Raw genomic sequence first — 21,527 nt, forward strand, 5'->3', positions numbered from 1 at the left:
ATAGGGCTTCCACGGGAAAAACATCACAGGGCACTGAAGTCCTCCAATAGGTAGATGAGCCTGTATTCCTCATAGTGATAGACAGCACTTCTCATCATCACCCATGTGACCCTTCCTGGCACACCTGGCCTTTAAGTCAGGTGCTTGAGACAAGCCTTATTAATATGGAACAATCTCACTTTACCTGACTGAAAAATTAATCCTGTCAATTTTAACTGACATCTCGTTTTAAATTTAAAACACTAAGCAAACAGATGGAGAGCCCTTGTTTCATAGGAAGGAGGGAAGGTGGGAGGGAGGGAGGGAGAGAGGAAGGGAGGGAGGGACAGAGAAGTTATATATTATCTGCTTCTTCAAGTACCTCTTTTCTTCCTATGGAGTGTGAAAATAACTCTCAGGGGCGGCGGGGGGGGGGGGGGGGGGGGGGGGGACACTGGGCTGGAGAAACTATGATGAACGGTCCACTACGAAACTGGCCAGACCAGATTTGACAGGACTCCAATGGCCCATTCCAACCTCTGCCTAGGAAGAATGTAAGCCATACCAGCTAAGGCAAACTGATCTTTTTCACTTTTCATGTCTCAGTATTACACGTAATACTTAGTTTTCCCAGTTAGTTACAATTACACACCTACATGTGCCTATTTAACCAAACATATCTTACCTACAAATGTAGGTGATCAACAAAATAGCTAATGATTCTAAAGCCCTTATTATGTGCCACTGTATTTTATTATGTTATTCATCCAATTCTCCAATGACATGGAGTATTATTATCAAACCCTTTTTTTGAAGATAAGACTGATACTCAGAGAGACGCTCAATACCAGCCCAAAGCCTGTGCTGGATCTAAAACTAACTCCAAAACCAGGGCCTGCGGGGATCAGGCCGAAATCAGCAGTCCGACATCCCCCAAGGGATGTACTAGTGTGCGAAGCAGCAGGCAGCCAGGGAGGAGCCCGAGCCCTAGCCCGGGCCGGCACTGCTCCCACTCATCCCGGCCCCACTGAACCTGCCGCCGCTGCTCAGTAGCACTGCCAAGGACGCGGGAAAGGCTTGTGTGTCCACAGCTGCGCTCACCAACCATGAGCCTGGTGTCTGGCACCCGTTAGTCAGCTGAGTAGTGCTCCCACTGTGGGAGCGCACTGACCACCAGGGGGCAGGTCCTGCATTGAGCATCTGCCCCCTGGTGGTCAGTGCACATCATAGCGACTGGCCAAATGGTCGATTGGTCCAACGGCTGCCTGGTAGCTTAGGGTTTTATATAATATAGATATAAAAGACTCAGTGACCGACCATCCATCTGTCCGACTGTCCGACCGACCAATCAGCCAGTATATATGACGAATCCTGGAAATTTAAATATAAACATGGACTCACGCATGAGTGATATTTGTCCCTGTCTGACACTGGCCTCCCATTTAAATTAATTCGAAGACAGTTTCCTGTGATGCCAGCATTCACAATGACTATTAATAAATCATAAGGACAAACTCTAGTCAGAGTAGGAATATTCCTACCTAAACCTGTTTTTGGACATGGTTGGTTATATGTTGCTTTCTCTTGAGTTCAAAGAGCATGTGACATTAAAGTTAAAGTTGTAAATACTTCATCACAAAGGAAGTTAGTCAAGCACTCTGAAAGTGTTTTTATTCTTAATGTGGTATACAGGGAGAATTAGAATAAGTTTAATCAATTTATCAGTCATTGTTTGTATCAATGTTGTTTTTATATCATGTTTTTGTTATTTTTATATCATGTCTTTGTTACTGTTATATCATATTGTTTATTTATTAATCAATTTATACATTATTTTCACATATATTTTACTAATTTTCTTTAGTCTCTGACACTTATAGAGAAAGGGCAAATAGCGATATTAAAATATTTCTTCTAATTAATTTCCTTTCAATGTGCACGAATCCGTGCACCAGGCCACTAGTTGCTATATAACAGAGGTGCCACATATTCACTTTACACCTAAAAGGAAGGTCTGATTTTCATTAATGAGAAAACATTATGTCTACAATCAAAAATAATTTTGAAAAGAGGGTATGGTGATTTATTCCTAAAAGGTAAAAAAAGTTATATTGGCATAGATTTTGTTTCTATCAAAGAAAAATTCTATTTATGGCTGGCTAAGGGAAATATTTTATTATGATACTAGAGGCCTGGTGCACGAACTTTGTATGGGGGGGGGGGTGGAGGGTATGTGTCCCTCAGCCCAGCCTGCACCCTCTCCAATCTGGGACCCCTCGAGGGATGTCTGACTGCCCATTTAGGCCCGATCTCACCGGGATCGAGCCTAAATGGGCAGTCGGACATCCCTCTCACAATCCAGGACTGCTGGCTCCCAACCACTCGCCTGCCTGCCTGCCTGATTGCCCCTAACCACTGCCCTTCCAGCCTGATCAACACCTAACTGCTCCCTTGCCAGCCTCATTGCCCCTAACTACCCTCTCCTACAGGCCCCGTCGCCCCCAACTGCCCTCCCCTGCCACCCATCTTGTGTCCACATGGGGGCGGCCATCTTGTGTGTTGGAGTGATGGTCAATTTACACATTACTCTTTTATTAGACAGGATTTTCTTAGGATGTCTGAGACTCCACATCCGTTTGAACTTACAAATTTTACCAAATAATGTGTCTTAAAATGTTCAAATTACCAGAGAATGTATTTAAAAACTTTCAAAATAGTAAAATTTCTATGTCACCATTTCTTATCCAAGTCTTAAAGTTTTGTAGGAATGAGTCAGCCAGAGTATTCCACTATAGAACATTAGGCATGTAAATGATACTTACAAGATGTTCACATTTGTATCAGTATCAGCACACATGTGCACACTCATTCACAAAGTTTGTGCTTCATCATGGACATTGTTCATATTGTTAGCAGGAATAGCAATCAATATATTAACCTTTGTCATTTCTAGATCTTATTACAGAAAGGTACATAAATGTACAAAAGTACATAAAACAAACCACAGTTTATTGAAGTGTTCACATTCTATAACCACCACTCATGTCAAGAAATAAAGTGTTGCCAGCACCTTTGAAAGCCCTCTATGTATCCCTACTGATAACAGACCCTACTTCTCTCTCTAGTTATAACCATGCCTGATTTTTGTGACCATAATTTCCTTGTTGTATTAGGCACACAGAAGAAACAACATAGTTTAGTTTTGCCTGCTTTGGAAATTTATTTAAATAAAATTACACTGTAATTTTAATACTTCACATACTATTATGTTCATGAGATTCTTTTTATTTTCTTCATTTTCATTGTTTCATAATATCCTATTGTATAATAGACTGCAACTGATTTATCCATTCTACTGATGATGAATATTACCAGCTTGGGCTGCTAAGAACATTTTTGACATGTATTCTGTAATACCTAGAGATAGAATTGTTGGCTAATGGAATTTGCATGTCTTTAACTTAACTGAACACTGAACTGGTTTCCAGAGTTGTACCAATTTACAAAACCTGCATCATTGCATGAGACTTTATGCTTGATATGAAATAGAATCTCACTAGAACTTAATTTGCATTTCTGATTAATAATGACATTGACTATAATTTCACATTTTCTCACCACTATTCAAGTGCTTTGCCCATTTTTCTATTCAGTGGTCTTTTTTTTTTAATCCAATGGAGATATTTTTAAAATCTATTGTTATATATCCTGGATACTAATCTTTTATAAAATATAACCTCTCTGTTCTTACATTTTATTTTTTTATGAACCAAGCTATGATTTTAATATAGCTTTTTCTTTTTAAAAAATGTTTTTATTTATTTCAGAGAGAGGAAGGGAGAGGGAGAGAGAAATAGAAACATTAATAGTGAAAGAGAATCATCGATTGGTTGCACACCAGCTACTGGGGAATGGAAACTGCAATGCAAGCAAGTGCCCTGACTTGGAATCTAACAGTGACCTCCTGATTCATGGGTCGATGCTCAACAACTGAGCCACATTGGCCAGGCTAAGTTTAAATATAGTTTACCGAATGTTTTCCCCTTATGAGTAATGCTTTTGGGGTCTTGCTTAAAAAAAAAATGTGTTTCAAACCCAAAGTTGTCATGATATTATCTACTTGGAGTTCTGGAGTTTTGCTTTCACACTTAGGTCTTTAATGTACTTGGAATTGGATTTTATGTATGGTGCAAGGTAGAAATCTAATTGAATGTTTCCTCATGTGAAAATCCAAATCATCTTATCATATTTATTAAAAATGCATTCCCCTTCCAGCTGCCCAACCATTAAGCAAGTGCCACATTTTCTAGAGTTTTTGGTAGCACTCTACTTCAAGGTACCAATTCCTGGTAAATAAATAAACCCTGAAATTCCACTGGCTTAAGTTACTAGTTTATTTCTTTTTAAAAAAAATAGTTGCCAGAACCGGTTTGGCTCAGTGGATAGAGCGTCGGCCTGCGGACTCAAGGGTCCCGGGTTCGATTCCGGTCAAGGGCATGTACCTTGGTTGTGGGCACATCCCCAGTGGGGGGCGTGCAGGAGGCAACTGATTGATGTTTCTCTCTCATCGATGTTTCTGGCTCTCTATCCCTCTCCCTTTCTCTCTGTAAAAAATCAATAAAATATATTTAAAAAAAAAAACAAAAAACTAGTTTAAAAAAAAAAAAGTTTATTTCTTGATCATGCAAAATCCAATTTGTAAAGAGGAGTTAGAAATGGTTCTGTTTCATGAACTCTTTCAAGGTCTAGCCTGATGGAAGCTTAACTATCTTCAAGATGTTACTTCAAAGGTTTGCCCTGGACTCCACATTTAGTTGGCAGACAGATGAAGAGAGAAGTTCAAAGATCATGCAGGAGGTACTTATGGGCCAGACCCATCAGTATCACCTGTCATTTATGCTCACATCCCATTGGCAAGAACTTAGTCATGTGGCCACTACAAGGAAGGATGGGAAATGTTGCCCAGGTGAGAAAAGGTAAACAGGTATATGCCATATTTTTCAATCACTTTTCTTTCCTTGACTCACTGCATGAGCCAAGAACCACAGTACAAAGCTCATTAGAAGTTGTAATGGCATCATTAGAGTTTCTCAATATTTCACTGATAAGTATGATAATTACTGTAGATTTTTTTATATATTGTTTATCAGATTAAGAAAGTAATCTTTTATATTTATATTAGTGGCCCAGTGCATGGATTCATGCACATTGAAAGGAAATTAATTAGAAGAAATATTTTAATATCACTATTTGTCTTTTCTCTATAATAGAAGTGTCAACCAAATTTGGAATGGACAATGAAAGATCAAAACACACATGTGTGATTGGCGCTAGAGAGAGCTTTCTATGTATCACAGGTGAGCGAGTCAACTTAGCCTTTTATATATGTAGAATAAACTTGCTTAATTAGACCTGCTTTCTGATGTAGCTAAATTTTTTCCAGCCCAGTGAAGCACCCCAACTTCTCTTTCAGGTCATTGTCAGCAACACAGCAGTAAATATAAACATGAAGCAGATTATTATTGCAGATCACACAGGGAGAACAAAGGGTAAAATATTTAACTGCAGCAGTGTTTGACTATATTCTGAAGTCATTTTCAAGGTCCACCATTTCTTACTGCTTTTCAGTAGGGTCAAGTTTCTAAACTTTCTAAATCTCTGTTTTCTGGCTAATGCAAAGAAAATAGGATTCTACCAAGTCCCCTATCTATCTACTTCAGGACTTCTGTGAGGATCAAATGAGATGAGGCACGGGAAACACTTCACAGACATTTGGTTAAAGTATAAAATGTTTGCACCTTGCTATAAAGCAAGTCATGTTCCTGGGCTGCAGAAACTGCAAGGAGGTTAGTCGCTAGGGAGAGGAAGCTGGGTGTTGCTATCTGACATCATTACCCAGAGTCCACAGCGACCATTTCCAGGCTGGGCTGGGCTGTGGGCCCCATTTTGCGCCATGGGTCTTGGCAGTGTTGGCTGCAATTTGGTGGGGTGTTGCTCTGGGGTGGTGGCGGGGCCTGTGTCCCACTTGGGGGAAGCCTAGTGTTGCTTTGTCCGCGCCAGGTCCCTGGTGCCGTCTCTTTGTAAATGGCCAGTGTGCATCACAGCAGCTCCTGCATTGAGCGTCTGCCCCTTGGTGGTCAGTGCACATCATAGCGACAGGTCAGAGGGACACTTAGCATATTAACCTTTTATATAGAGAGATTTTTAAATTGTTGTTCAATGCATAATTGACTTAAACACCTTTTCTGTAACTATTTTAATAATTATACTTTTTTTTCTTTTAATCTGCTAATGGGGTAAATTACATTGGTTAACATTAAAATGCTAAACCAAGTTGCATTCCTTGGAAGAACCTAAATTGGTCATGATGTATTATACTTACTATATAATACTAACTTCAGTTTGCTAATACTTTTGTTTAAAATTTCTGCATATATGTCATGAGTAAAATTGAACTATAATTTTCTTTTTTTACATTGTCAGATTTTAGTATCAAGATTATGTAAGCATCATAAGATGAGCCTTGGCCAGTGTGGCTCAGTTGGTTGGGATTGTCCCATACACCACAAGGTGGAGGGTTTGATTCCCAGTCAGGGCACATACCCAGGTTTTGGGTTCCATCTCCAGTCAGGGCATGTTTGGGAGGCAGCTGACCAATGTTTCTCTCTCATATCAATGTCTCTTCTCTCTCTCTCTCTCTCTCTCTCTCTCTTTCTCTCTCTAAGGAAAATCATAAGGTAAATTGTATCTTTCTTTAATCTCTGGAAGAGTTTGTGGAAGATTGCAATTATTTCTTTCTTAAATATTGGTAGAACTCACTGATGAGGCCATCTGAACTTAGTGGAGTTTTTTATGAAAAGCTTTTTAAATATTGATTCAATTTCTATTGATTATAGGCCTATGTAGTTTTATTATTAAAGTCCTATTTTTAAGACATTTATTTTATCTAATATTTCAAGTTTATTGGTACAAAGTTGCTTATCTGTAGTGATATCCCATTTTTTAAATTCCTGAGATTAGTTATGTGTGCCTTCTCATTTTTTCCTTGATCAGTGTACCAAGGTTTTATCAATTTTATTAGCCATTTTGAAATACAGTATCAACTTTTAGCTTCATTGATTCTCTGTACTATGCATTTACTTTCCATTTCATTTACTTCTCTTTATTATTTTTCTTCTTCATTGTTTGGTTTATTTTGCTGTTGATTTTTTAAGTCCTTGAGGTAGATGTTCAGCTCAGTCTTTTTCCTCTTCTTATGGATAGATTTAAGGCTCTATATTTCCCACTAAGAACTGATTTAGCTATGCCCTGTAAGTATTGATGTATCGTATTTTCATTTCCAGTCGGTTCAAAATATTTTCTCATTTCCATACTGACTTATGTTTGATCTATAAGATATTTTGAAAATTTCAAGAGTATTTTCTACATCTTTTTGCTAGCATAATTACACTATTATACATAATTAGAGATGTGTGTAGCACCAGACACTTAAACCCTTATAGCACTAGAAAGGCAAAGGAAAAATGTTAAACATAAGCTCTATCGTATTATATGAGAGAGGGATTTGAAAGTGCAAATAGCATATTTGCAAAGAGCAAAGACACTATATGCAATATTAGCATAATTGCATTCTGGCAAGAGAAACATAATCTCTATTATTTTAGTCCCTTTGCAATGTACTGAGACATTATGTTCCATGTGTGATTAAGAAGGTATAGGATTGCCTGGCCGGGTGGCTCTGTTGATTAGAGTGCATCCTGTGCACCAGGAGGGTTTCAGGTTTGATCCCTAGTCAGGGCACATATGGGAGGCAGCCAATAGATGTTTCTCTCTTTCCCTGCCCCCAAAATCAATAGGGACATATCCTCAGGTAAGGATTTTTTTAAAAGACAAAGGTATAGGGTACAGTGTTTAATAGCTATCCAAGGTCAAGTGCTTTAATTGTGTTGGTCACACCCTCTATACCCTTAATAAGTCCCCCAAAATTCAACTTTTCTGGGATTGGCAAATTCCCTAGAAAAATGGACTTTTAGTCTGGCAAATTTTACCTGGTAATTCCTAATCATTTTGTAAGCTCTTTGATGTGACATGTTTAATATATTTTTATATCTTATCCAACATTTTCAGTTGCTTTTGATGAGAGAGTTAACCTGAATAACCTCGCCATTTCCAGCACCTGGAAGTCCTAGCTCCTGTCAGTGCTATCAGCTCTTATTTTGCTTTAATTTAGAACTATTTTGTGTGAAGCAATACAATTCTTCTGACTTCATTTCTTTTTATTGATTTTATATCATTTTAGAAACTTATTCAAACTTTAAACAATCTAATCATTCCTACGTAAAATATGTGGAATTCTTCCTGGCTGAAAGTTTTCAAAAGCCTATTTGAACTTCGTCTTAAAAATCCTTAACAGAATTATAAGGAACTTATGAGGACAGAAAATGTTTGATGGATAATGTGCTACTATTTCCAGCCATGGGTGTTTTTTTCTTTCTTTCTGTTGGCTAATGGCATTGTGTAACAACGTGGAATCATGCGCCACATATGGAAAGAACACAAGTTTTGGAATTGTGCCTTAGGTCCAAATCCCAGCTCTGTCCCATTAGTACTCATCGGCTCATGGCAAATCACTTCACCTTTCTGCGCCTGTTTGTTCATCTGTAAAACGGGTCCAAGACCATTTGTTCACAGGTGACTTTAAGGATCAAATGGGACTGCGTGGATGTAAACACTTAGCACCATGCCCAGCCCAGAGAAAACACCCGGGGGGGGGGGGGGGGGGAAGGTCTTTTATTAGTTTGGAGGCACCAAACCCTTAAACCCTTACAGTACTAGAAATGCAAAGAAAAAATGTTAAATATAAGCTCCATAGTATTATATGAAAGAGGGATTTGAAAGTGCAAATAGCACATTTGCAAACAGCAAAAATACTATGTACATGTATGATAATGTTATGCAGGGAAAAGTGCAACTCAGAGAACAATTAATAAAGAAAAATGTCGGTTAAATTCTTTGTTTCATTTTTTTCTGTTTCTAAAATTCTTAAAAGAATGGAGTCCCTTTCAGAAATCATAATGCCGGGTTTGGGTCGTTTTTGCATTTTATATGTGTGCAGCTGTTCCTCCACTATAAGTATGCACATCTGCTCATTAGCAATACAATGTAATTTCTACTGTCTAATTATTTGCAGATGATGGATTCCTTGTACATGGTCTAAAAAAAAGATAGTCCTTCAGAATTGGTGACTTATCTAAAAAACTAACTTAAAAGGGTCAGCACAACAAAGTTCAGGTATTAATTTGGCAAGTTCAAATATATGAACACCACTCTTAATTGATGCCAACTTGGTGAGAAACAGAAGGAAAGTAGGGTTTTTCTCTCTCCAATTAATGTTTCCCAGTAGACAGCAGGGCGGGGGAGCTTGCTTCTCTACTGTGCACCTGGAAAGAGGTTATGAAGCAAACTGTTCAAGATGGAATGGACGAACCCACCCCTGATTCTCTGGGGGCCTCATGAGAACAGCCCACCTGAAGTGATGCTGAGTGGGGAGAGGAGAAGGGGGAAGTGGGATCAAAGGGCACTGAATGGAGGAGAGTCCATAGGGGTCTCTAGTTCCAGCCAAGGACTGAGGAGCCACATTAATTCCCTACTCATGGATCTGAGGGCTACGGCACCAGCGTGTGTGGTCCTGGGGGCTCATGAGACCTAACACCACAGATAGTGTGGCCCACTGGGCAGGCCTGACAAAGCTTTCAGAGGACCACTGGGAGCTCGCTATGGGAGGGGATGTGGGTATGAGAGGAAAAGAGGCACTGAGGAGTCAACTGAGGATAAAGGGTATAAACCAAGTAGAGGATGATCGGGAGTATTGAGGACATTTGCTGGGGGAAGATCATAGAGGAAAAGTGGAGAAATACTGGGGTTCAAGAAGGAGTAGGGCAAATAACCAGGAGCTGGTGCCATGGCTCTCACCCAGGCAGGACAAGTACTGTCCTACACTCTGCCTGGTACTGGGTTCTGCCCAACAGACTACACTCCCTCACACATCCTGACACACACTCATGGGACAGGAACTGTTTTACTAATGGGGAAAGTGAGACTCACCCATTAATTTTTCAATGAGAAAATATTTAATATGAAGCTTAGTTTCTAGAAGAGGAGATAGTTAATAAACAAGTAAGCAGACAAATCATTGTACCTGTAATAAATGTTAGGCAGGAAGGAGAGTGCAGTGATAGAGAAACCTGGGAGTGGGGCTGAGGGAAAGTACTTCCGTTCAGGTAGATCGGGGAAGACCTCTCTGAAGACAGAACACTTTGAGCTGAAGAAAAGGAAGGAGTCAATCAGGCCAAGAGCTGTGGGTAGATTGAACAGTAGGTGCAGGCTCCAAGGCAAGAAAGTCCTTGTGTACAAAGGCCACAGTAACAGAAATGCTGTGTAAGGGCTGGGGAGGGGTAGGCACCAAGCAGCTAATCCCTGGCCATGCTGACCAAGGTAATGTCTGTATTGTTGTCCCAAAGAAAAGAGACAACCAGCCCTGTGCTTTAAGCCCTGTGCTTTAAGAGAGGGACATACTTTGTTTTGTGTGTTTAACAGGTCATTATGGAGAATGGGTTAGGAAAGGACAAGACGGGTCAGTTAGAAAGCTACTGGTAGCAGCCAGATGAGAAACAATACAGTTAGGACCCAGTGGTCAAGTGGGGGAGAGAGAAACAAGCCTTGGTAAGGCTGTGCAACTTTCCCAGGCCACACAGCTAGCACGTGGCATACCCAATTAAAGCCATATCTCCTCTAACCCCAAAGTCCATACTCTTAACAGATTTCATTAAAGACATTTAATTGGGGAAAATTTTAATTAAGATCTTCAGAGGAGTGACTAGGAGTTCATCAGCTTAGAGTTGAAGGCTATTTTAGTACGGATAGAGTTTCATCTGTTGTAGAAAATAAAAAAGCCTAAAATAAACCAAAATAACAGTAGCTTAAAGAAGACAGTTCTTGTATAGAGTCCAGCCTGGGATGATAACTCTGGAGCCTTCTATCTTGTAATGTCTCAATTACAAGTGTAAAGCCCCCATCCCAGTGGTCCAGACAGTTCACCACTACAAGCACATGCAACCTGTGGGAAGGGAGGAGGAGGAAGAGAACATCCCTTCCTCTCAGTGCACACAACCCAGAAGTTGTGCACCATCACTTGTAGTCATGGCCAGGGAGTCAGAATTTGACACATGGCCATACTTAACCATAAGGCTTCTGGGAAATTTAGTTGCTATGGGTAGAAGCATATCCAGCTAAAATTCCAATACCACAGAAGTAAGGAAACTGATATGGGTTCGATGCCTAGTCTTAGCCAGGAGGCCTCTGCAGGAAGGCCACTGCTCCTTCAGGAGTTCTCTGGAGCAGCCCCCACCTGTGGCCACAGTTCACCAGGAAGGCCTGGAGCTACTGCAAGAGGTACAAAATCCACCTGCACAGCAGGTATGGTAGAGGCTGTAGGACACATTATGTGTGTAAGAATTTCCATTTTCCGGAGGTATGGGGACATTGTGTTGGTTAATAAAATAGGCATTCAGTTTAAAGTGTGATTCAATTCATAGTAGCATTTTAATATATTTGCTTTAAAAAATATACTAAGGGCCCAACTATATCACAGGGAGCTCCATGAAAACATTTATCAATATGGATATAAAAATAAATAGACCTGGTGAAATTGTGTTGTTGTATCGAGAACATAACAATGCCTGTCATTTGCATGGTACTTAACCATTTTCAAGTTATTTTCAGATTATTTTCATTCTAATCATGGCCCATGAAGTAAGCTATATAGACATTAGTATCCCTTCTTCTGAAAACAGAGGTTCAGAATGAATAATTGTTTTGGCCAAGGTTGCAAGATTGGGAAGAGATCCAGCTGGGGCCAGAACCCAAATATAAATCTCAGGTTCTGCCATGTTGCCTGGAGACCAGAGGAGCTTGGGGACCGTATGGTCAAGAATGGGCATGCCCCAGTCTACCCTTAGAAGCCTGGAAGAACTTTATTTCTCCAATGAATAAAAAAGAAAGACAGACTAGGACATAGTAGCTTAAACAGTGCTATCTGAAAGCTCCGGCAAAAGTACAGGTTTTGTGGTAATCGGTAAATTAAGAGAAAAATCTACCCTATTTACTGGCCAAATGTATAATGATGCCATTAGGTCTGCTACGCCCCATTGAGTGGTACTCTCTCAGGACTCACTGCATATTGGCTGTGGAATTACAGGTGTCTGGCCCCACCTATATCTTTAGAAGCCTACACTTTCTAATAGTTCTCTTATGGGTTTTGCTCCCTTCAAAAGGGAAGACACGGGGACTTCCTCCTTCCCATCAGGATGGAGACTGTGAGAGCCGCCTTTAGTACTTGGAAGCAGTGAAGAACATGCAGGGTATTCTCTGTCTAATCTATGCCATGAATACCTGAGTTAATAAAGCTGACTTTAATTAAGCTGAAATTCCTGCTTTTTCTTCCACAGTAGACACTTGACATTAGCAAGAATCCCACATATGCAAATATTCAGGAAGACTGCTTTTCCCACAAAATGAAGTAAATTAGAACTAAAACATTTAAGTGGCCCCTTCAAATCCCTAATGATTTTGTAAACAAGGTACTAAAGTCTTTCAACATGCTAATTAAAACACAGTTATCTTGAGTCATAGTTCTGTGGAGAATTGTGTGTTTTCTGGGTACAGCTTCACATCAAAGGTCAATGCCTTCTCCACTTTTACTCAAGTTTTGTCTTTCTGGTGACAAGCAATTCTGGTAAAGGCAAGAACATTCCTTAGGCAGTTTTAGGAGTCACTCTTGTTTCTGGAAAAGAACCTATTGCTTCACAGACCAGAGTCTCCACCAGATCCAACATGCCACTTGTTGCCTCCGAAATGTCCATGTTCTGAGTCAGCACTCAGTCTTAAATGTCTCTATTTACCTCATTTGGACAAAGGGATGCTTTTCTTTTCTGTGCCACTTTTCACTGGGAAACATGACAAGAAGAGAATTGAGAAGCTGTGGTCAAAGGATCAAGTTCATGTGCAGCCCAGCTATCTCCTGCTACATGACCATATATATGCCCATCATTCAGGAAGTGAGCTTCAAATTCTTACCTCAGAAAAATTACAGGTAAAGATATGTCTTAGGATGTCAGGGCTCCCTGGAAATAGTTAATCCATTGATACCAGGATTATTCTGAACTTATGTTTCTTTGCTTTTGATGTTCCAGTTTTAACATATGTTAGTTTTAATGATTTCGGGTTAATATTTTGGACTATGGGAGTGGTTTTCAACCTTCCTAATGCCGCGACCCTTTAATACAGTTCCTCATGTTGTGGTGACCCCCAACCATAAAATTATTTTCGTTGCTACTTCATAACTGTAACTTTGCTACTATTATGAATCATAATGTAAATATCTGATATGCAGGATGCATTTTCATTGTTACAAATTGAACATAATTAAAGCATAGTGATTAATCACAAAAACAATATGTAATTATATATGTGTTTTCCGATGGTCTTAGGCGACCCCTGTGAAAGGGTCTTTCGACCCCCAAAGTGGTCGCTACCCACAGGTTGAGAACCGCTGGTCTATGGTCTTATAGACATTTATCTAAATGCTCATTTGATTCCAGTACATTGAGATTAAACCATTTTCTTCCTTTAGGAATACATTTTCCCTATGCATTAACCATACTTCTACTTATTCCAGACCACTTAGTGATTTTGCACCACCTTGCACAATACCTAGCTAACAGAGTAGAAACAAGATAAAATTTGTTAATTAATATCTTTCATAGTAATTCAGAAATATGGAGAGAAGATATGGATATGATATGATCTTAGGTCAAAGATCCCAAATCTCAAACCCAATTCTGAATTCTGAATTACCAAGGAACCCTTTAATCAAACCACCAACCAGTCTTGAAGAAACAATTATTATGTCCTTCAGTCCATGTCTGAGTCAATGGTAAAACTATTAACAAAATGGCTTTAGACCTCAGATTTATAGAGCCAAATGAACATGGTTAGCTAATAGTTATTGAAAATAATGAGCACAATGATTAAGCTGAATAGGGGAATTATTCAGGACTTTTGTTATTGCAAGTAGTAGAAAGCCAACAAACTAGCTTTAGTAAAAAAGAGGAAAGAGGAGGATATGTATTAGTCCCCACTGCTTGGAATGCTACAAGGAGAACTCTCAGAATTGAAGGAAGAACTGTAGGAGCATGAAGTTTCAGAGCCCCAAGTCTCCTGAAGGTTCTCTCTTTCCAACTCTCACTTCTCAGTGTCTTCTCATCTTCTTCCCTTGCTTATCCTGTGAACAGACTCTTTCCATGCTCAGTACACCATCACCTTGGCACCCAATAAAGTGAGAACACTAGTTTCTCTCATCAAGAGTCCTGGGGAAGGACTCTAATTGGTCCTGCTTGGGTCACATGACTGTTCTTTGGATCAAACATTGTTGACAACAGGAAAAGATACTGTGATTGGCCAGGCCTGGCTCATGTGATCACTCATTTGGCCTTTTTTTCCAGAAGGTTCATGGGAAACCTTGCAAGGCAGAGAACGATTGTTACCACGGCCCATTACACTAAACTATCCAAAAAGGTAATTCTAATAATAACGTGGGAAGATCAGATATCTTGTGATTTACTATGAGTGACGTGTATATTGCATCAAGCACTATTCTAAGCAGGAACAAATATATGAAAGGGCAGAGAAACTCTCCTCCTAGCTGTGCAATTTGTCCAAATATCCGTGTAAAAATGTCACTCAATAATCAAATCCCATGGTCCTTAAACCACAATTTCATCTTTTGGCTTGTAGAACTAAAGCTGAAGTTTAACAAGATGACCTCTAAAGTCTTTTCCAGTTTATGCACCCCAGTTAGAATAAAAATAGCCCAAGAAGAATAGTACACAAACCAAAATGGTGTACTATTAGTGTTATGAGCTATATTGTATTTCCCTAGTACCCACAAATCATAATTTTAAACCCTAACCTCCAGTACCTCAAAACATGACCATATTTGGAGATAGTCATTAAAGATTAAGACTAAATGAGGCCAGTCCAGCTGAGTGGCTCAGTGGTTGAGTGTTGACCTAAGAACCAGGGGTTAAGGTTTGCTTCCCAGTCAGGGCACATGCCCAAGTTTTGGGCTCAATCCCCAGTGTGGGGCATGCAGGAGGCAGCCAATCAATGATTCTCTCTCATCATTGGTGTTTCTATCTCTCTCTCTCCCTCTCCCTTCCTCTCTGAAATCAATAAAAAAAAAAACCCACACCATTAAACAAAAAGATTAAATGAGGTCATTTGGGTGGGCCCTAATTAAATCTGAGTGATGATGTTATAGTAAGAGGAGATTAGGACACAGATGCACACAGAGAAGATTGTGTGAAGACAAAGAGAAAAGACAATCAGGGTAAAACCAACCCTGCCAACACCTTCATCTCTGACTTCCAGCCTTCAGAACCGTGAGAAAACAAGTTTCTGTTGGTTAAGCCACCTCAGTCTTAGGTACTCTGTTATTTCATCCCTAACAAATTAGATAGTAAACAAAGGATTTCAAAAAGGGCTAAGGCACAGTTGAGATAAATTTAACATGTGGGATGGAAGACCAAGAGGTTCTTTTAAGATTCTTTTCTAAAGTAGAATTTCCCCATGAGATTCAGGGGCCAGTACTAGTGACCTAATTATCTGAGGTGTACTGGTAAAAATATGATAAAATTGGTGAGAATTTAAGAGAAATAAGGAGAGAAAAGTGGATAACAGACTTCACCCTTTTCAAAATTTTACCAGGGCTAAGCATAAGGTGATTCTTTCATATCATGGCATTATGGCTGGCATGGCCAAATGGTGCATACCCAACTTCAGGGATCTGTAGGAGCCTGTCTCCTACATGACTTCAAGCTTACTGGCTCCTGGTATGCGTTTCCATTGAGAATTTTGGAGTTCTCAGCAACCTGCCCTAACCCTTGGCTTTGAGAGGCAAATGGCTGAATGGCTGCTCCTAGTGATCACCTTTAAGAGCTCATCAGGCACAGCTTCCACTGAACCAAGCCTGTCTCACTTGATGACAGGAGGCTGGTAGTCCACATTGGGGTGACACCTGAACCTTCTGATTATAGTATTCTTGCCCTACCAGTCCTCCCTACCCCTGTCCCCTACATCATTGCTCTCCCACCAGAGACTCATCCCCCCATGTCTAGCCACACTTTACTAAAATGGAAAACTGGTTCCTGGCCTCCTTCCTAGGCCTTCATCCCCCCTGGTGGATTTGCCTGTATCCTGGGCTTGCCTTACCCTGGTTCATTTATCAATTTGTTATTCTTGTCTTAGCTCTGACCTTCACCCTTTGGCAAATCACACTGACACTGGGAGGTTCTCAGAACCAGGACCCAGCAGCCTCTGCTGCTGAATCACATTAAGGTTCCAGCACAAAGCACAATGAGCATGTGGAAAAAGACATCCATTCACCAGGAAACTGCCAACACAGCATACCCGCTACACAAAAACCTGACACTAAAGGGAAGCATTTTTAAATAGACTGATGGCTAAATGAACAGGGTTTGTGAAAATCATATAGGACTTTTCAGCTCATAAGCCTCATAATATCAGATCATCCCATTGGCAAAGCAGTGATCGTAAGGCTGTTAGGATGAGATCTGGAAATGGCTCTATTATTGAATATTACAATGATATTTGCCAACATGGGATTTTTGCTTGTGTGTACATTCAAATAAAATTTCTGGCCACCATTGTTTATAACACAAATATATTAATATTTCCATATAACAAATTTCACAGAAGACAAATGAGATATTTAAATAACAAAAGCATTGTGGAGCTACTGAATACTGCATTTTACCTTTATGTTCTTTTTTCTTTTTTTATCACCCATAGACATTAAAAAACACACACCCGATAACGTCAAAAGATGAGAAAGGCTACATTCAGGGAAATAAAGGAACCATAAATCAGAAAACTTTGGAGCTGCTAAAAGACACTTTAATTTTGTACACAAAAGACTGCATTAAGGAGGAATAATGCAATAATAAAGGTGAACGAACCTCTATTGTCTGGCGTCTTTCTCTGTGGGAATTTTCCCACCCCTGACAGCTGTAAAGGGGGGAGGGGCACCGACTGTGGCTGCGCCTTTATTCTCTCACCCTTTTTCTCCCCAGCCCCTCCTCTTCTCCATCAATAAATGTCTGCAATCATATTCTTGAGCTCCAGTGTGATTTCAAGGTTCATCTCTTCCATGCAGCTCAAACACTAATTATCCCAGCTGTAATTAGTAAGATAATTAAATACTGGCTCACTCATCTACCTTGGGTCGGGTCATGATTCTCCCAGAAGACCTTGAGCAGCTCCTCAAAGCTGATGTGCTCTGGCTGGTACACCACCCGGACTACTTCGGCATGCCCAGTTTTTCCTTGAAAGAAACAGAATGTACAACCAAAATTTACTGACAGCATCAACTTATTACAAGTTACTTATTAAAAAACAACAACCCACTAGACCAAGGCTAACATCCTTTTCTCTGAAGGAAGGGTGGGAGCATAATTGTGCTTCAGCTGAGGTTTTGTTCTAAGTCTCTGTCACTGGTTCTTTTCCCCTAAAAGCATGCAGTTGTCATTTATCAAGTTTCCTGACGATGCTGAATTCTCCACAGTGCTCTATTTTTCTTTAAATTTCCACAAGAAAACAAGCTCGCGTTTTTATTTTTCCAATTTCACCCTTTTGAAACCTTATGGATCCCCTCTGACATAGTGCTTGAGATTTGAAACCCTGCGAAGGGGAATGAGTTGATTTATTTTTATCATCATCCCTTGCTGTATGCAGGAAGCTCAGCTGCAATACAGAGAGAGATGGTGCCAAATAGAGAAACTTGTTAAATGCAGACCTATAACTTGTTCATGTTAGATAAATTCATTAACAGAGGAACAATTTGCTGAGCTGTTAACACTGAGGCAAGGTCAGGTTCAGATACCCAGTGGGGCAGGAAGTGCTTTCTCAGCCCACTTTGTCTATGTGGTAAACAACTACTGTAGCAAATGTCTGTCTCCAGCACCTGCGCCCATTCTCAAAGGTGGTCTCCGAGATTCTGTGGATCTGTGAAAAGGATATTTGCAGTATCACTTATACCTACGGAATTCATGCCCTTCCTTATTTTACAGTGTTAAGACATAGTAAATAATAGAACCGTCCATACAAACATCATCTCCATATTTAACTTTGTTGTCCATCTCTCTTTGATCCTCTCATGTGTAGTAAGACATTTAGCCTCGTCTAAAGAGTTATCTGACCTTTGCATAGGCCTCTAGGTCATGGTAATCTATGTCACTGGTAGAAGTGTTCTTCTTTAGGGTGGGGCTCTCACACCAACAGTCTTAAGATGGAGCTTGGGAATCTTAAGATTGAGCAGCTCCTCAAATCTTAGAATAAGGTTGGCTATGCCCAACAATGTTAAGGTGAGGGCTAAAGACCAACCATATGACAGAGGGTGGGGATAACACAGACTGAGTTCCATTCTATGGACAATCATTCAATCTATCTATCATGCCTATGTAATGAAGCCCCAATAAGAACTCTGGACACCAAAGCTTTCACCAGTTTCCTGGTTGGCCATACTCTCTGCATATGGCAGCCGTGGGCAAACTACGCCCGTTTGAAATGAATAAAACTAAAAAAAAAAAAAAAAAAAAGACCACACCCTTTTATGTAATGATGTTTACTTTGAATTTATATTAGTTCACACAAACATTCCATCCATGCTTTTGTTCCAGCCCTCCGGTCCAGTTTAAGAACCCATTGTGGCCCTCGAGTCAAAAAGTTTGCCCACCCCTGGCATATGGTCATACATGGATGCCAGGAAGTAACATACAGGCGAGCAACACCCTGACTGTATGGGACAGGACACAGAGGCTTTGCACTGGATCTTTCAAGTTTCTGCTCTATGCATCTCTTACTTTGGTCGATTTGCCCGAAATAATCTGTAACTATGAGAATAACAGCGCTCAGTGAGTCCTAACAAATTATCAAACCTTGCCGGTTCCAGGAATCCCTTGAACTTACACCTCAATTTGTAACCCTGTTTTCATATTTGTTGGTAGTCCCACCTTAATTCTCACAACCATCTTATGGTGTAGGCAGGGAAGGTAAAACTCCCCATTTTACAAATACAAACATTAAAAGATGTGTAAGTTAAATTTGCACTAAGTCAAATAGCTAGCGAATTTCTGGACCATAACCTGAAAAAATACCTTATGACTTCTTTCCAGGATTCTGTCTAACACATCAAAGCAAAGAGAGCAAAGTGAACACGAATCCAGAAAAGGAAAAAAAATCTATTCATTATATTTTATCTTCTTTCATATTTAAATTTGTTTGATTACAGAGACAATAATTTGCAAAGAGTATGAAGCTTAGAAAATGTGGAGAAGTATAAAAAAGAAAACAAAAATCATCTATACTCCTCCCTTATAAGTACTATCAATATTTTTTACTCATCTCTTTCTGGATATGTACTAGATATGCGCATGTACACACACACACACACACATACACACACACACACACACACCGCCACATACAACTTGTTTTAGTATAATCACTGCATCAGGCTTTATCCACTTACCAGCATGTTGTATTTCCCCATATCACTGAAATTTTAAAAAAAATACCATTTATAGTGACTACTAGTATATAACACTCCAAAGAGGGTTGTACTATTATTACTTATTCAATCATTCCCTGTCATTGGGCATTTAGACTGAATCCTGTTTTTATCTATGAATATAAATATCTTTTCACATTTCTGAGGCTGCCTCAAGCCATATATTTGTGGAATTTCTAAATCAATGTATATAAACGTTTTTAAGTTTCTTGATATCTAATGTCAAGCTGCCACTGGCAGCATATTTGAGGGCCAGTCTCAGTCACTATTACAATGTTTTTGATCATTATCAGTTTATAGCTAGACTGTAGTATTCTATCATTTTATTTTTAATAAATTTAATTAGTGAGTTAAAAAGTCATGTTTATTAACTATTTTAATTCTTTATTTTTCTAATTTTTGTAATACATTTTTTATATTGGGTTATTAATATTTTATTAATTGATCAGTCTACATAATTTTAATTCAAATGCTAGAGTCATGTCAGTTAAGCATCTAGACAGATTTTATGCTAACAGATATGAAAAGAAAAATGAGGAAATTATAGGAAGAAGATACATTAAGTATAATAATCATGTTATTGTAAAACCACTTTTGATCTATTTTAAAATATTATTATTTTGTATTTTGAAATGTTTAAAGATATGATTTAACTACATAAGAAGTAAAGCCCTAAGAATATTAAAAATGGCAATAATATGTTACCAACATGACACATATAATTCATAATAAAGGCATAGAAACCACACTAGAAATAGGCAAAAGATGTAATCATACATAGAAAGATATAAACGTAAATCAAGACTAAAAAATGCTCACCGTTTTTAGTGATAAAAGGAAATAAATGCATATTGAAACATTAAGGTACCATCTCTTCCTTATTACATTTTGTAAAACTGCTTACAAGTGCCCTTGGTGCTGATGAGGAGCTCTAGAACCTGCACGTTCCCTTGACTGGTGCAGTGACTACACCCTTCTGAAACACCATTAGCATATGCAGAAAAGCCACACAGATTAAGATTAATTCACCCTAAGTGGTCCAGGAAATAGATCTCAAAGATATAACTCCAAACAGTGGAAAAGAGACATGCACACACAGAAAATTCACTCCATCATCATTACAATGGTGGAGTATTATAAGTAACCCATAAGTCAAACAAACAAACAAACAAAAAGGAGCAAATTATGGCAGAGCCACAGGATGAAATATCATGTAACCATTAGAATACAATGTCCCAACCATGGTAAAAGCTGTTACTTCTTACTGAATGCTGATAAAATGGCAAGCACTTTCCCTACTTGATATTCTTTCAGGCTTACAACAAATTTTTCTATTGTGGAAAATATATAGAACATAAAATTTACCATTTAACCATATTTAAGTGTACAACTAAGTGCAATCACTTGTGCTTCCCTCACCACCATCCATCTCCAGAACGTACTCCCTATTTCCTTCCTCCTCTCAGGCAATCATCATTCCACTTCTGTCTCTTTAATTCAACTACCCTTGGTACTTGATATAATTGTAATCATATAGTATTTTTGTGTGTGACTGGCTTATTTCACTTAGCATAATGTCCTCAAGATTCATCCATGTTGAAACATGTGTCAGAATTTCCTTTCTTTTTAAGGCTAAATAATATTCCATTGTATGTATATACCATAGTTAGTTTATCCATCCATCCATCTCTCCAAGGACACTTGGGCTGCTTCCACCTTTTGGCTATGGTGAATAATGCTGCTATAACTATGGCCATACAGATATTGCTCACAACTTTACAAGAGAGATGTGCTCCCCATTTTACATATAAGAAAGCTAAGGCCTCTCCACAAGCTTTTTCAC

General features: G+C 39.2%; 1 protein-coding gene across 4 annotated transcripts in view; it reads right to left on the reverse strand.

The window, feature by feature from the left end:
- The window catches only part of MSRA (methionine sulfoxide reductase A), a 392,162-nt gene that overhangs the window by 97,023 nt on the left and 273,612 nt on the right, over window positions 1-21,527 (reverse strand). For all 4 annotated transcript variants that reach the window (XM_070415503.1, XM_070415505.1, XM_070415502.1 and 1 more), the window contains one exon: window positions 17,336-17,440. In XM_070415503.1, coding sequence (XP_070271604.1) covers window positions 17,336-17,440 — 105 coding nt within the window. The remainder of the gene's footprint in view (window positions 1-17,335; window positions 17,441-21,527) is intronic.

This window comes from Myotis yumanensis, unplaced genomic scaffold, assembly GCF_028538775.1.
Source record: "Myotis yumanensis isolate MYYU_CA2020_CCGP unplaced genomic scaffold, mMyoYum1.0.hap1 SCAF_5, whole genome shotgun sequence".
Lineage (NCBI taxonomy): Eukaryota > Metazoa > Chordata > Mammalia > Chiroptera > Vespertilionidae > Myotis > Myotis yumanensis.